Genomic DNA, 15,086 nt, shown 5'->3' with positions numbered 1-15,086 from the left:
ACTGACCTTTTTAACCAAATACTTACTAGCCGGAAGAGAACTCTTGGAGATTGAGTATCATTACTGCAGTATATAAAGGCAAAGGTAGTGTATAGGACTGCGAAAGCTACCACGGTATTAATGTTATATGCCACACAATGAAACTCTTCGAACGCGTAATCGATTCAAGGCTCCGGCAAGAATGTACTGTCTCGGAATGTCAATATGGGTTTCGCCCAGGCTGTGGAACCATAGACCCCATCTTCACCCTAAGAATACTGGCCGAGGCCCACAAGGAAAAGAAGAAGCCGCTGTACATGGCGTTTCTAGACCTGCAGAAGGCATTCGACTGCGTCCCACGCCAAATTATATCGTGGGCTTTGAAGATGAAGAACGTGCCACAAATCTATATTGACATTATCCGAGACATGTACCATAATTCGGAATCAATAGTAAGGACCGCCATTGGCGACACACATCCTTTCCCGATCACAGTTCGTGTCCACCAAGGCTCGGCCCTGAGTCCTTTTCTGTTCAGTGTAGTGCTTGACGTTGTCACAGTGAAAGCCCATGAGCCGTTTCCCTGGCTCATGATGTATGCTGATGACATTGCACTGGTAGATGAGGACAAACAGGTATTGGAGCAAAAGGAAGAGTGTGCTAGAGAGGGGAGGTCTGATGCTAAATGTTGCGAAGACCGAGTATATGGCCTGTGGCAGTACGGACCCCGAACCCATAAAGATAGGCGGAGAATCCGTTATCAAGGCGGAAAAGTTTAAATACATCTTGATGAGTGAGGTTGGTACAGTCGAACACGACGTCAGAGCTCGAACAAACGCAGCCTGGGCCAAATGGCGGGAAGTCATCGGGGTAATCTGTGATCGCAGGATACCGGTGAAATTAAAGGGCCTTGTGCACAAGTGCATCATCCAACCAGTCTTATTGTACGGCAGCTAGACGTGGCCAGCTCTCGCGAGACACGTTCAGCAACTTCACGTCGCGGAAATGAAGATGCTGCGGTGTATGTGTGGCGTTACGCGACTAGATCGCATTCGTAACGAGCACATCCGTGGTAGCCTTGGATTTTGCGATGTAGCGGATAAGTTGCAGGAAAGCCGTCTGCGTTGGTTTGGCCACATTTGCCGCAGACCACCAGACAATGTCGGGAACCGATGCCAGAACTTTGTTGTCGAAGGCCCTAGATCCCGCGGCAGGCCCAAGAAACGCTGGCTCGATGTTGTGAGGGACGATATGAGAGTGCACGATCTCACTAAGGAGGACGCTTTAGATCGGGCAAAGTGGAGGCATAGATGCAGGATAGCGGACCCTGGTGTTACTAGGCCGGGAAAACGCTAGGCAGAAGAAGAAGGTGTTATTGTTTTTCATGGGATTCTAGATTCCTCAGCTGGTTCGATGGTATTCGGCCTATCTGTCTATAATCGAGCCAGCTCTATTCATCGCCATTTTTAGGTTGTAATCCAGAATATCAGCGTCTCTAAGGCGTCTTCGGTGTTGTCCATACTAAATATGAATTTTATAGTGCATAGTGGATATCTATATATAAGGGTTGTCTATCTGTACTCTTTCTATTGGAATAATATATACTTTATTTTAGTAATATATGTAAGTGAACGGGCAAGTAGCCCTGATAGTTACCACCAAGTGGATTTATACATACATACATACTCTTCGTGTAAGTGATTTAACACGATAAAGAATGATATGCAATAAAGCTTTTCTGTTCTACCTTATTACGCAGTTACATTTACATTTTAAAAATGTATGAAATATTTTTAAAATGTAAAAGTAACTGCATGCTTCATGTTGCATTATTCATCGAAAAATACAACGTTCTTTAGATCCGTCTATTTCGTGTTAAATAAAAAACTGATGTTCGTTGCTCTGCATATTATTCAAATAGCGACAACTTTAAGCACTTTTGTTAAATTCTTTGTTTAAAAACGTTAAAATATACGACGTAAAATAAGTATTAGATATTTTTTATACGAACTATTTAATTACATAAAGTATTTTATAATTAATTGACAACATTTTAATTATCATGGTGTTTTAATGTTCCACAACATACTCGTAGATCATATAGGCTTTGTCACATACACGGAATGCCTTCCTTTTGTTTTAGTCTGTATTCTAATATAGATATATAATCTTGCACACTCTTGTTCTGTTGATAATTTAGTTTATCTACATATCTAATTAATTTATAGGTGTCAACATTTTTTATTATTTTATTTTTATTTTATAGAATAGGAAGGCGGACGAGCATATGGGCCACCTGATGGTAAGTGGTCACCAACGCCCTTAGACATTTGCATTCTAAGAAATGTTAACCATCGCTTACATCACCAATGCGCCACCAACCTTGGGAACTAAGTCTCTTTAAACCGGAAACACAACAAGAGGAGAAGGTTTGGAGCTTATTCCACCACGCTGCTCCAATGCGGGTTGGTAGAATTCACATGTGGCAGAATTTCAGTGAAATTAGACACATGCAGGACAAATTAAGCACATGAAAATTCAGTGGTGCTTGCCCGGGTTTGAAGTCACGATCATCGGTTAAGATTCACGCGTTCTTACCACTGGGCCATCTCGGTTTTTTTTTTTTTTTTTTTTTTTTTTCTTTTTTTTTAGATGATTTCACTTTGACCAAATCTGATGAGTGTGTGGTACCTATCCAGACGAGCTTGCACAAACCCTTACCACAAGAAAAGCACAAGTACCGAATGAATAAATTTATATGTGTAATTTGACATTTGAAAGAATAAAACAGATGTGATATAATTATAATTTCACTACACAATGTTCAACTCTTACAATATAATGTTATTTTAAAATGTGTGCATTAAAACGTAATGCTTTCACAAAAAGTTCGTGCATATATAGTTTTTACAAAAACCATGGTATTAATATTATTAAAGTTTTGAAATAGCCTTTGGTTTTCTTATGAAGTGTTATTCAAATAAAACGGTGCATTACGGTCGAGGGTCGCCGTAATACTCATCTTCCAATTGAATTCCACACGTTTCTGAAATAACTTTCCGTACAGCTCAGTTACAAATGGACCGATTGAAATATGTATATTAAATTATTTAAATAATTGTTGACATCAAGCACTTTAATATTCATGATTATCATGTTTAATTCTTATTTTTATGTTTCTCGGGATATTTATTAGATGCAATTGCTTTTTTTTGCAAATTGGAGTTCTTACGGCAGAACCGTGTTATAATGACTTTCATTTACACGACTCATAAAACAATACAACACATATATTGAAATAGGCATTTGAGTTCTGGAGTAACATAAATAATAGTAAATTAAATATTGAGCAAATGTTGCTATAGCGGCAGCGGTGAGGGGTTGAATAACCCAAGATGGTATGTTTGTTTAAGTTTCTCGACCAGAGATGACCCGTCTTTAATTGGATAGGAAGTATGAACAGTTGGGTTTATGTCCCACTGCTGGGCTAAGGTTCTCTCTCCTTTAGAGACGAAGGTTTGGAGCTTATTCTACCACGCTACTGCAGCTGCCTGCTACAATACAGGTTGATGGATACACATATGACAGAATATATCTGATACATGCGGGTTTCCCCACGATGTTTTCCTTCACCACCGATTCGAGTAAGTTTGGAGTAGGTATGAAGAGCAAAACTAACAACCAAGTGCAAGCCCGTCTGGATCGGTATCATCGCATATTCCACTGCAGACAGCTAAACTTAGTATTGTTTAGTTCCGGTTTGCAGGGTGAGTGAGTTCGTGTAGCTAGGAACAAGAAATATAAAACTTTAGTTCCCAAGGTTGGTGGTGCATTAACGTTGTAAGGGATGGTTTGTATTCGCAGGTTGCCTATGGTTATAAGCTATGTGACCACTTACTATTAGATGACCCATTTACCAGTCCGCCTACCTATTTTCAAAAAAGAAAAGGAAGAATATAAAAAATATAAAAACACACAGATATAATATGTAAGTGTTATGTAATGGTATTCAGAGATTTTATCTCATATTCTTAACGAAGCAGTAAGTTTCAGAGATCTCTTCGTTAATCAGTATATTGGCTGTAAGATGTTTCAAAAGATACGTATATTATATACATAACAAAAGTTTAACACATTTAATGAATAAACGTAGAACGAAATCGGTCGCGTTGAAGAGTCGAAATTGAATTTGTCTTTAGACCTAAGTTTTGATCAATATCCTATTACTTTTTAATTAGAGCAAGATGAAAAAAGTCAAACTTCACAAGTATTGATTAAAGTTCTATATGTTATCTATTTTAGCCGTTCGTTGGTCTTGTGTCTAGATAAGGCTGCAGATTCCAAGGTCCTGGGTTCAAAACCCAGGCCGAGCTAATAAAAAAATGTTTGGTTTTTCTATCGAAAATTTCTTGGTAGCGGCCTGGAGCCTGGAAGTTGAAAGTGTTTTACTTTCGTGCCTCGAAAAGCACGTAAAGTCGTTGGTTCTGCGCCTTAACTCTTACCGGTCGTGATGGATTGCCGTCCCATCGCATTATGAGAGTGAGAGAATAGAAATTGCACTTGTGCTTGTGTACACACTTGTGCACTATATTTGTGACACCAGCGCCGAAGACATCATTAATCCTTCGAGCTGTTTCTGCAACACTGGCAACTCCTTTCTTTGTCGCACTTCCAAAAAATGGAATCCCTTACCAGCTCACGTGTTCCCCTCCTCTTACAACCCGGGTTCCTTCAAACGAGGCGTGAAGAGGCATCTTGCGGGCCGGCAAGGCGAAGGCGGCTAGTGCAGAACGTTTTTCCCGTCTGTACTGGCCGTCGTCGCGTTTGGACTCTACTACCACTTACCATCAGGTGGAGTAGAGTCATTTGCCCTCCCGGCGATAGATAGATAGGCTTATCTTAAGAAAGACTTGAAATCACTGAGTTATACAAGTGAAGCACTAAACACCAAACTAAAAAGAATTAGAAAATGTATTAATTAAGTATGAAAACTTCGCGGTGCTTGCCCGATTTGAAACTACGATCTTTGTTTTGATCGACAACTCCGAACAATTTGTCTTGTAGACCTTCAAAATAAATGTATTTTATAAAATATTATTTGTTTAAAGCTCGTTTTAATTAATTCAATAATGAAAACACGCACTGAATTACATTGCAATATTAATAGATACTTCAGTTCATAACAATCTTTGTATATTATATATTTTAAAGTATTATTATTATTAAAACATGTAAAATCCAGTAAATTATTCGTTCTAAAAGTACATGAAATTAAATTTATTATATGTACATATGTCGGTGTCAAATATATCAAAAAGGAAATATCTTTACTTATGCAAATATGACTTTTATATATCTTAAAGTATTATTATTAATAGTACATGTGCAATTCAGTTGACTTTGTAATTGGATAAATTCTTTAAAATAAGTAACTTTGTTTGAATCAAGTCGTAAAAAACTTTGCAAAGAAAATTATATTACGATTATACAATTATTTTTATACAAGCACTTCTTTGTTGTTATTATACTGAAATGAACTCCAACGTTCGGCGATGATGCTTATAAAATGACAACAATTGAGTTCCCTAAGAGTTCAACGCACGAAAATAAGACATAATAGGTACTTCCACGCGTACGTAGCTATTTTATTTTCAATTTATATAGGTTATTGTTTTACGTTATCTTTATAATGAATATCGTAAATTTATGTTTATGAGAACACGAATTCGATTTTCAAATAAACTGATGAACTGAACATTATTAAAAAAACAAAGAATTAAAAAACCAAAAATGACGGTTATAAAAATTTAATATAACCACATGAAGGTTGCCCAATATGACGTTTGCGCGAACCCTTGTTCGAAACTCAAATCGCGATGGGAGAGCGTCGGGTCAACAGTGTCACTCCGACTGTACGCTCACGAACATCGGCCGAAAACGCGGCAAAGTCGCGCAGTTTTGAAAATAATTAACGGATAAACATTATTTGTGTTTTGTTTTTTTTCGCCGGGTAATTTTAATAATATACCAGTATTATTAAAATATTACGTGAAAATGATTTAAGTGTCGTCAGTCAACTTCAGTGACTTGTGAATTTTGTTTACTTACTTAAAATTTTAAGTGATATATTTTTTTATTATGAAAAATCGTATTGATATTTGAAGCGAAATCGCCTAAGACTTGTACTATGTTTATTTTTATGGAGTGAAATTGTTTTGAAACAACATCAAGCAACTGTTAAAAAATTTATTTTTAGCCGACAGGTAAGTAATTTACAAATTACTTTCAAATATGCAAAACTTTTCAACAGGTTCAGTAAAGGGTCAATGTTCTTACAAACTTTATCTTTAACATTTTCATGCTAATATCAATAAAATATTTTATTTTTGGTAAGCACTTCGCGTATGATGAAGGTCTTTTTTTAGGAACTTTAAATATAATAAATATTTAATTAAAAATAATAATTATTTACATTGAAGCCTATTAAATATGTAAAAATATAAAATAAAAATAGTCATTATACAAAACCAAAATAGTCACTATACAAATTTATGGAAATAAGATAAGGATCGTTATAATGTTAAAAGAACAAAACATTCGGTTTTAAGTTCGAAGAATGACCAAATAAATCTCTTCTAATTGCTTAACAACATAAAGAAGATTTTTAATTTTAATAATCGGAGAGACCTTCGTCCAGCAGTGGACGGCAAAAGGCTGAAAAAAATAATTAATGACATATGAATGAAATTGTTTTATAGGTAAATTGCCCCATGTATTTTTAATTATAATTATTAGACACATATAATATTAAAGCCCAAGAGAAATTAGATACTCTTAAATTTATATTTCTAAATAATACTAACTTTAAACATTGCTTATTTTTGAACGAAATTCTAGTCATTATATCATTTGTTTAGTTTATACTACAATCATAGTAAAATAATTAGACAAATTATTACCGAACTTGTTCCGTCGGTATCCGTTACTTTGTATTATTACGATAATAAAAAAATAATTAAGACATGCAAGAAAATGTCTTAAAATTGCAATAAAATGCACAAAGACAGCATTATAAAAACCTCATCCGATGTTATGAAGGCTTTTAGTTCAGGAAATCTACGACGGAAAAACTGAACATTTTTTTTCACGGTCACTAAAAAAGTAATACTTTAAGATAAATGGATTTCGAACATTAAATACGTAGTTTAAATACTTTATCCGGGACATATAAAATGAAGAATTACAGCTGAGTGTTCATGAATGAATTCGTCATTCAGATGAAAAGGAATTTAAAATGGAATCCACTGTTGTCAGCTTAAATATAAGTAAAATTAAAATAAAACTTTTCAAAATTAATACAGCTTGAGAAGACGATTTAAAAATTAATATTATTTTCAACTCACATTAAAATAAATTGAATATTTTATTTAAAAAGAAGTCAAGATGGTCCAGTGGCTAGAACAGAGGAAACTTAACCGTAGAATGCGAGTTCAAGCCCTGGCAAACACCACTGTTATTTCATGTACTAAATTTGTGTGAATTATAAAAAATCATCTTGTTCTTGGCAGAGAAAGAAAACATTGTGAGGTAGCATGCATGTGAGAGATTATACCAACCCGCATTAAAGCAGCGTGGTGGATTAAGCTCTAAAGGCATTAGAACATTTACGGGCAGTAACCTTACTTTTTTAACTTTAAATTAAAAACATACTTGTAAAGCTTCGAAGTCGTTTCATAATCATGATGTGAAACGACGGAAATTAAGCTCGAGCTACTTCACCGCATGTAGGAAGCACATAACAAACATTTTGGGGAAAAATACTTCGGATTAATACAAAATGTTGCCAGTAACTGCTCTCGTAATTGCCAAAATTTATCAAAGTCAAACTTCAGTTATTTTAGTTAATGCATATCGTATGGAATTTAATAGGTATTATTAAATTTACGGACATATATATCAAAACATAAATCTATATACATATTATGTAGATATATTTTTATTCGTCGTCACTTATACCGTACATATTGATAATAAGAAATAAACTGGGTCACTAGTTTCTTCACAATTCACTGGGTCATACAACGTACGAACAGAAGAACAGATAGACATGGAGATGAGCATAATCTTGTTTTTAAGATAACTAAATACTTGTATTGTTTCTATATTAATAATTAGCAAAATTAGTGGCATCGCGTATATTTAGAAATTAAAGACAGAGATTCAATTTCATTTATTTGTATAGATATCATGTTGATACCACATTTTTTTCATCCGAACCTCTTCGTTCACATAGAAAGCACGGAACAACATATTTTGTTAATATTACTTTAGAATCTATTTACTTCCATATACAACAAATTTGTATCTTATTCATGAACTAGGTTCACACGAGTAGAACAAGGGTTTCAGCCAATGAACACGAATCCGTAATGAATTATGCACTTAACTTTTCTCACGAACCACTTCGTCTATTAGTGAAAGCCGTTCGGTAGTTTTTGAGTTTGTCGCGTTTAGACAAACATACAGACATACAGACAGCGGTAATGATTTAGAATATATAAAACAACGTCTAATCTATTTACATCATACAACAAATAAAGATTAATGTAAATGTTTTTATCACGTAACAATCAATACAATCAATGGACTATAAAAGTTCTGTAAATAATAAAAATTACTTCATCTACTTAATGTTTCTAGTCCAATTGCATACTTTTGTATCAATCAGTCTAATCAATATAGTAAATAAACAGTAATTAATCGACATCATTATAAATAGCATTTGACTGTAATACTACGACTTTTAACTTAGCCTGTATGGACAAAACGTGAACTACTTTACTGGTGGTAGGGCTTTGTGCAAGTTCGTCTGGGTAGGTATCACCCACTCATCAGATATTCTACCGCAAAACAGTAGTACTTGGTATTGTTGTGTCCCAGTATGAAGAGTGAGTGAGCCAGTGTAATTACAGGCACATATAATATATAATATAATACACATAACATCTTGGTTTCTGAGGTTGGTGGCGCATTGGCGATATAAGCGATAATTAACATTTCTTACAATGGCAATATCAATGGGCGTTGGTGACCACTTACCATCAGGCCCATATGCTCGTCCACCTACCTATTCAATATAAAAAGGAGCACTTTTATTTTTTTTTTATTTAATTCATAATTGGAATACCTAAGACGACTGTAATTATTTTTACGATAATGTGATGATGAAAGACACAACAAGAAAGAGGGGACTTCTTAAAGACAAGATTTATCTAATATTTCCAAATAATTAGCTTTAACTCAAATAATCCTATCTTAATGAGCATAAAGTTTCAAGGTTACTCGTCTACGTCAATCCATTGGGAATGGATTTTTTAGTGATTATAGAAAAAAGAAAGAACAAATACAATATTCGAACTATCAAACTGGATACCCGTGATTTCTTTACTTTACTCATGGACATATTTGTCACTTATAAAATAAGTTTTATTTGTCTTTCAACAAAACTAAAGCAAACAATTATGTTGTTTGTTAGAGGATTAAATATAGCGACAGTATAAATTAAACGACTTCGTTATTAAATCAGTATTACCCAAAGTTTTGAGTAAACTGATTATTAACCTTTTCAAGCGTTCCGTATTTCGGTACGTATTAAACCGATGAGGGTTATCTTACCTACCAAGCTATAATTGTTTGAACATATTCGTGGGCGAAATCTGAGACTTTGCACACATCAAACCCATAAATCTAATAACTCGGAGAGAACCATTATTTGTTGAATATAATTGTGATAGTCTACTATTACGACAATGTTTTGAGTGTGGAATAAAATTACTTTAAAGTTTTATTTATTATTATTAAACATTAAACAACTACCCACTTTTTGCTTTGTTTTAGGGTGAGTGAGCCAGTGTTATTATGGGTGGTAGAACATTATGATGGCATAAAAGGGACTATAGCATATTTCCGTTTAACGTTTGGAGGAATAATTATATATTAGGAAATTGTTCGACAAATAAAAATTTTAAACAAATATTATATTAAAAATTAGATACCATATAGATTCAACCATAGGATGACTGAAGGCTGTACAAATTTGGCATTGAATTGACGCGATTACATTGATCGAGATCTTGAATATTCTATGGTATTCGTTATAGATTCGCGAAAAATTTATGTTTGAAATGTCAGTGAAGTTGTTATCGGAACTTTGGAAGTAAAATTGAGGGTAAATACAAATGGCTCCCCAAATAGTTTTATTTGATGGTTTCCAATGGGAAGCTTGTGTCGCTTGCAAAAACGCATATATTTTCATACGTAGACGTACTACGTATGAAATATGCGTTTGCGTTGCGTATAATAAGTAACGCGGTTTCTATTAGATGTATTTCTATTGAATGGGGTGTGGTTACAATAAAAAATAAAAGACGAATTCGAGAAAAGAAATCGAGAAAAGAAGCTGTTGTTGCGTGGCGGTAAGGCGGGGGAAAATAATCGTAGGTAATATATATATATATCTTGGGATCTTTATTTCTCAAAAATTTATACCAAATTTTGAAAGCTTAATATATTCAATTAATAACTAAAATTCTAAGATAATACAAACAGATTCTTTAATGTAAAGGTATAGAAAATTAGAAATACGTTCAGCGCTTCAATAAAAGTAACTACAAACTATTTTATGAAAAGTAATTTATGATCGGTCTAACAAGGGTAGGTTGTCGGCGAGAAGCTTCAAATCAATATGTGATATAACATAGTAAATATCTACTTACGTTTCTTTATTACTACCATTTTACATTTAACAATAAATAAATTTAAACTCATGTTAAGAAAGCTTATTATATTGTACGGGATTATATAAATGATAGATAAGCGAGTTAGTATTTGTATTATATATAGGATTATTACATGTATTTTTTTTTATTGCTAGTTTAAGTAACTGTGTTTCTTGCCGGTTTTTCTCGGTGGAATCTATATTACGACGATGTACGAATATGTTTATGTTAAAATTAATACTGTAAAATGACGATTTAGAAGTGCTCGTGACAGCCTAGTTGAATAAAGTATATTTGAACTTATGACTTTTTTTCAATATTTGCTTTTTTTATTTAATACCACTGATTGTCACAGTAAAAATAACTAGCATCTGAGAAAAACGGCGCATTTTCTATATTATGATGAAATATCTCATTTTTAATAAAATAAAAAAAATATATTTGTTATAACAATATTATATTTCCTCCAAACGTTGAATGGAAGTTGAAAAACATTTACATTTTTGTTTGAATCAAACGTTAATAATGCGATATTATCAGTGATGTTGACAAATGTTCAGCAATGTCGAAAATATTAAAAATATTCTTTCTATGTTTCCGGAAGCAGGAAAGTATAATTTGCTTAAATTATATTACAATACAAGTATATATTGTCAAGTCCTTTGTCTTTGCTAGTCTATAATATATATATTTGTCATATTAAATATATATGCAATAGCTGCTATGAGTGCTTTCCGCATTTATATTACTGCTCTGCTCGTAGCGTAATGCTACATGGCTTATTACCTTTTTTGATTAATTCAAATCATCACTTTATATATCAGTGTAGATATATAAAGTTATGGTCAAATATCACAATAGAATTATGATAAGTTCTTGTTTTATCCGTGTACGAATCAGTCTTACTAGTCATCTACGTTTTTACTCGATTATTCGCTTCCTCTCCATCCTTCCATTCATCTCTATCTCTAGTCATATCTTCAGTTATATATTTCTTTCACATAACCCTTAAAAAACCATTCATCTTTTATTAGTCTTTCTGTATCTATAATTCTATAATTGTCTTTTAATTTAACGGGAACTCGAGATTGTCCTGTGATCTGTCGCCTTCATTCGAGCTAGTTATATTTCTCAAGTGTCGACTACAAGCAGATAACGTGTAATAAAAAATGAGTGTCAAAAATTAACTACACTTCCCTCCCCCCCTAACACAAAAAGCTGCGGTAGTAAAGTAGTTGTACTAGTGTTTAATAAGTAGTAGCGTTCTAAATAAATCTTGGAAAATATACTGGAAAAAAAGTTACCTTATTACAAGATTAAGTACATTTCTCGAATAAAATAAAATTTGTCTTGGGAATGGTTATCTCGTTATGACGTTGCTGAGTTGTGTAGACTTTATATAATTCAGAGTGTGTGTGTTCGTGTTCTAATGAGTACATCCATACTTAAATTAGAATTGTCCTACTTTATCTATAGTATTTTTCCAGCTAAGATGATAAACTGTTCATTCAAATAGGATTATTTATTATGTGATATTTAAAAAGCTATAAACATTTTGAGATTTGCTTTAAATCAAATAATACTGATATAGCTCGTTTGAATCATACGAGGAGTAGATAAATATACCGTGAAATCATTAGTCGAAATCTTTAATAATCCATAATAATGTTAATCAATAATAATGGTATGAATTTTTGAAAAAATGGCGTTTTGAATGTCGCCAAAGTTGCTATCGGAACTTTGGAAGTAATTAAAGTGGATAAAAGTAGTTAAGCAGAATAGCGTTGTGTTATAAATAGTATATAATATATATTTATTATTATTTTATTGCAAATTGATGACAATTTAGTGATTATTCATATGCAAATATTATTAAAGTTTGCATTGGATTCTACGACTACGACTTTTTCATTGGCTCGAAATGTGGGCCAATTGTCTTACTTGGTGTTATTGTTTTTCATTTGCAGGTAGGGGTTTTTGTATTTTGTACCTGTCCGGTATAAAAGATATAAACATACGGGTACGCGACCCCACCTTCCCCGAGCTACTTATGCTACACCCTATGTCTTCCGTGGCATAAGTATCCCTATACCTTGAATTCCCACCAAATTTCCTCAACATCCCTCTATCCTGAACTGGTTTCCTACTCTATGTTGGGGAGGTCAGACGGCAGTCGCTCCTTGTAAAACCAGTACCCGCCATTTAACATGGAAAAGAAGAAAATAATTTTAGGTACAATGTCTAGGGCGTCGCCGCAAAACGACGCGCAGGCACATCGCCCTAAACCTGCGACAAGTGGGAAAGGGCTACCGTGTCAAGTACGGGCACGGCTAAAGAAGCAAGTACCTAAAAAGAAGCTCCGCTTTGCCACCTGGAACATCGGCTCTCTCACAGGTCGCTCCCTTGAACTGGCTGACGTACTGACGAGGCGCAGGGTTTATGCTGCATTCTTGCAAGAAACTCGTTGGAAGGGGAACAAGTCCCGTGATATTGGACTGGGTTACAAGTTGATCTACTCCGGCTCCCCCTCAGGAAAGAACGGTGTGGCCGTAGTACTGTCCGAGGAATTCCAGAACAGTATTCTAAAAGTCGATAGACTGAGCGACCGACTTTTTCGGGTGAAGCTACTGATAGAAGGAGTAATTAGCGCCTACATTCCACAGGTCGGCGGCTCTGAATCGGAGAAGGAATCCTTCTGGAAGGACTTGGAAGACATGCTCCGCTACATTCCCAACACCGAGAGCATCGTGATAGGTGGAGATTTGAACGGCCATGTTGGTGAGGAGTCGCGTGAATATGGACGAGTACATGGCGGCTACGGTTATGGTCGTGAGAATGCAGAGAGAGATTCAATTCTCAGCACCTGCTTATTATCAGACCTTGCCATTGTTAACACTTTCTTCCAAAAGAAACCCGAGCACCTCGTCACCTATAAAAGTGGGCCGCACTCCACCCAGATCGACTACTTGCTCATAAGAAGAAGCCAAATTGGTAGAGTGACCAACTGCAAAGTAATTCCTGGGGAATGCCTCACAACAGAGCACCGCATCCTTGTCATGGACATGCTGGTAGTATCAAGCAAAAAAGTGCCTGAACGATGCAGACCTAAAATTAAATGGTGGCTGTTGAATGGACCAAAACAGCATGACTTCTGTAAAGTCGTAGCTAGCTGCAACTTAAGCACAGACACAAATGAATCAGTCGATAGTCAATGGTCTAGGATCCAGCCAACAGTGAACACCATTGGAAAACAGGTCCTTGGCACTTCGAAGGGAGGCCGCGTCATCGACAAGGAGTCGTGGTGGTGGAACAGCTTAGTACAGGATGCAGTTCGAGAGAAAAAGACACAGTTTAAAAAGTGGCAAGAGACCAAATCTCCTGAAGACCGGGACGCGTATAAAGCAGTTAAATTTGCCACCAAACGAGCAGTTGCCAAAGCCCGCTACCAGACGTTGTCATCTCTTTATGACACGCTTGAGACAAACGAGGGCCAAAAGACTATCTTCCGTTTGGCAAAAGCTCGGGAGAAAGCGATATAAGACATTACAAAATGTCTTTGTGTAAAGGACTCAAATGGCACTTTGGTTTGCGACGCAGTTAAGGTGAAGGAGAGGTGGCGCGACTACTTTAACGTGTTGCTTAACACACAACACGGTAATGTCTCTCCTCCAAACTGCCTCCTAATCTCGGACTTGTTGCACCGGTAACACCTGACGAGGTACTCAAATGTCTTCGTACAATGAAAAACCGAAAAGCCGTAGGCCCTGACGACTTGCCGATTGAAGCGTGGAAAGCGATGGGTTCTCAGGGTGTGAACCTACTTACTGACCTTTTTAACCAAATACTTACTAGCCGGAAGAGAACTCTTGGAGATTGAGTATCATTACTGCAGTATATAAAGGCAAAGGTAGTGTATAGGACTGCGAAAGCTACCACGGTATTAATGTTATATGCCACACAATGAAACTCTTCGAACGCGTAATCGATTCAAGGCTCCGGCAAGAATGTACTGTCTCGGAATGTCAATATGGGTTTCGCCCAGGCTGTGGAACCATAGACCCCATCTTCACCCTAAGAATACTGGCCGAGGCCCACAAGGAAAAGAAGAAGCCGCTGTACATGGCGTTTCTAGACCTGCAGAAGGCATTCGACTGCGTCCCACGCCAAATTATATCGTGGGCTTTGAAGATGAAGAACGTGCCACAAATCTATATTGACATTATCCGAGACATGTACCATAATTCGGAATCAATAGTAAGGACCGCCATTGGCGACACACATCCTTTCCCGATCACAGTTCGTGTCCACCAAGGCTCGGCCCTGAGTCCT

The 15,086-nt window shown here is 35.6% G+C and overlaps 1 protein-coding gene across 1 annotated transcript; it reads left to right on the top strand.

The window, feature by feature from the left end:
• Positions 1-12,810: 12,810 nt before the first annotated feature.
• On the top strand, positions 12,811-14,296 carry LOC126769202 (craniofacial development protein 2-like). Its single transcript, XM_050487842.1, has 2 exons — positions 12,811-13,910; positions 13,992-14,296. The coding sequence occupies exons 1-2, from the start codon at positions 12,965-12,967 to the stop codon at positions 14,294-14,296; spliced, it is 1,251 nt and encodes a 416-aa protein (XP_050343799.1). The 5' UTR covers positions 12,811-12,964.
• The last annotated feature ends 790 nt before the right edge of the window (positions 14,297-15,086 follow it).

Source organism: Nymphalis io, chromosome 6, assembly GCF_905147045.1.
Source record: "Nymphalis io chromosome 6, ilAglIoxx1.1, whole genome shotgun sequence".
Taxonomy (NCBI): domain Eukaryota; kingdom Metazoa; phylum Arthropoda; class Insecta; order Lepidoptera; family Nymphalidae; genus Nymphalis; species Nymphalis io.
Note: the sequence above shows the minus strand (reverse complement) of the source record. Positions and strands in the feature narration are given on the sequence as shown.

Bases quoted from the DNA above. Each gene is read 5' to 3' on its own strand.
- LOC126769202 (XM_050487842.1), top strand. From the start codon at position 12,965: ATGGAAAAGAAGAAAATAATTTTAGGTACAATGTCTAGGGCGTCGCCG. The intron at 13,911-13,991 runs GTAAAGTCGTAG...TCCAGCCAACAG, and splicing joins ACCAAAACAGCATGACTTCT to TGAACACCATTGGAAAACAG.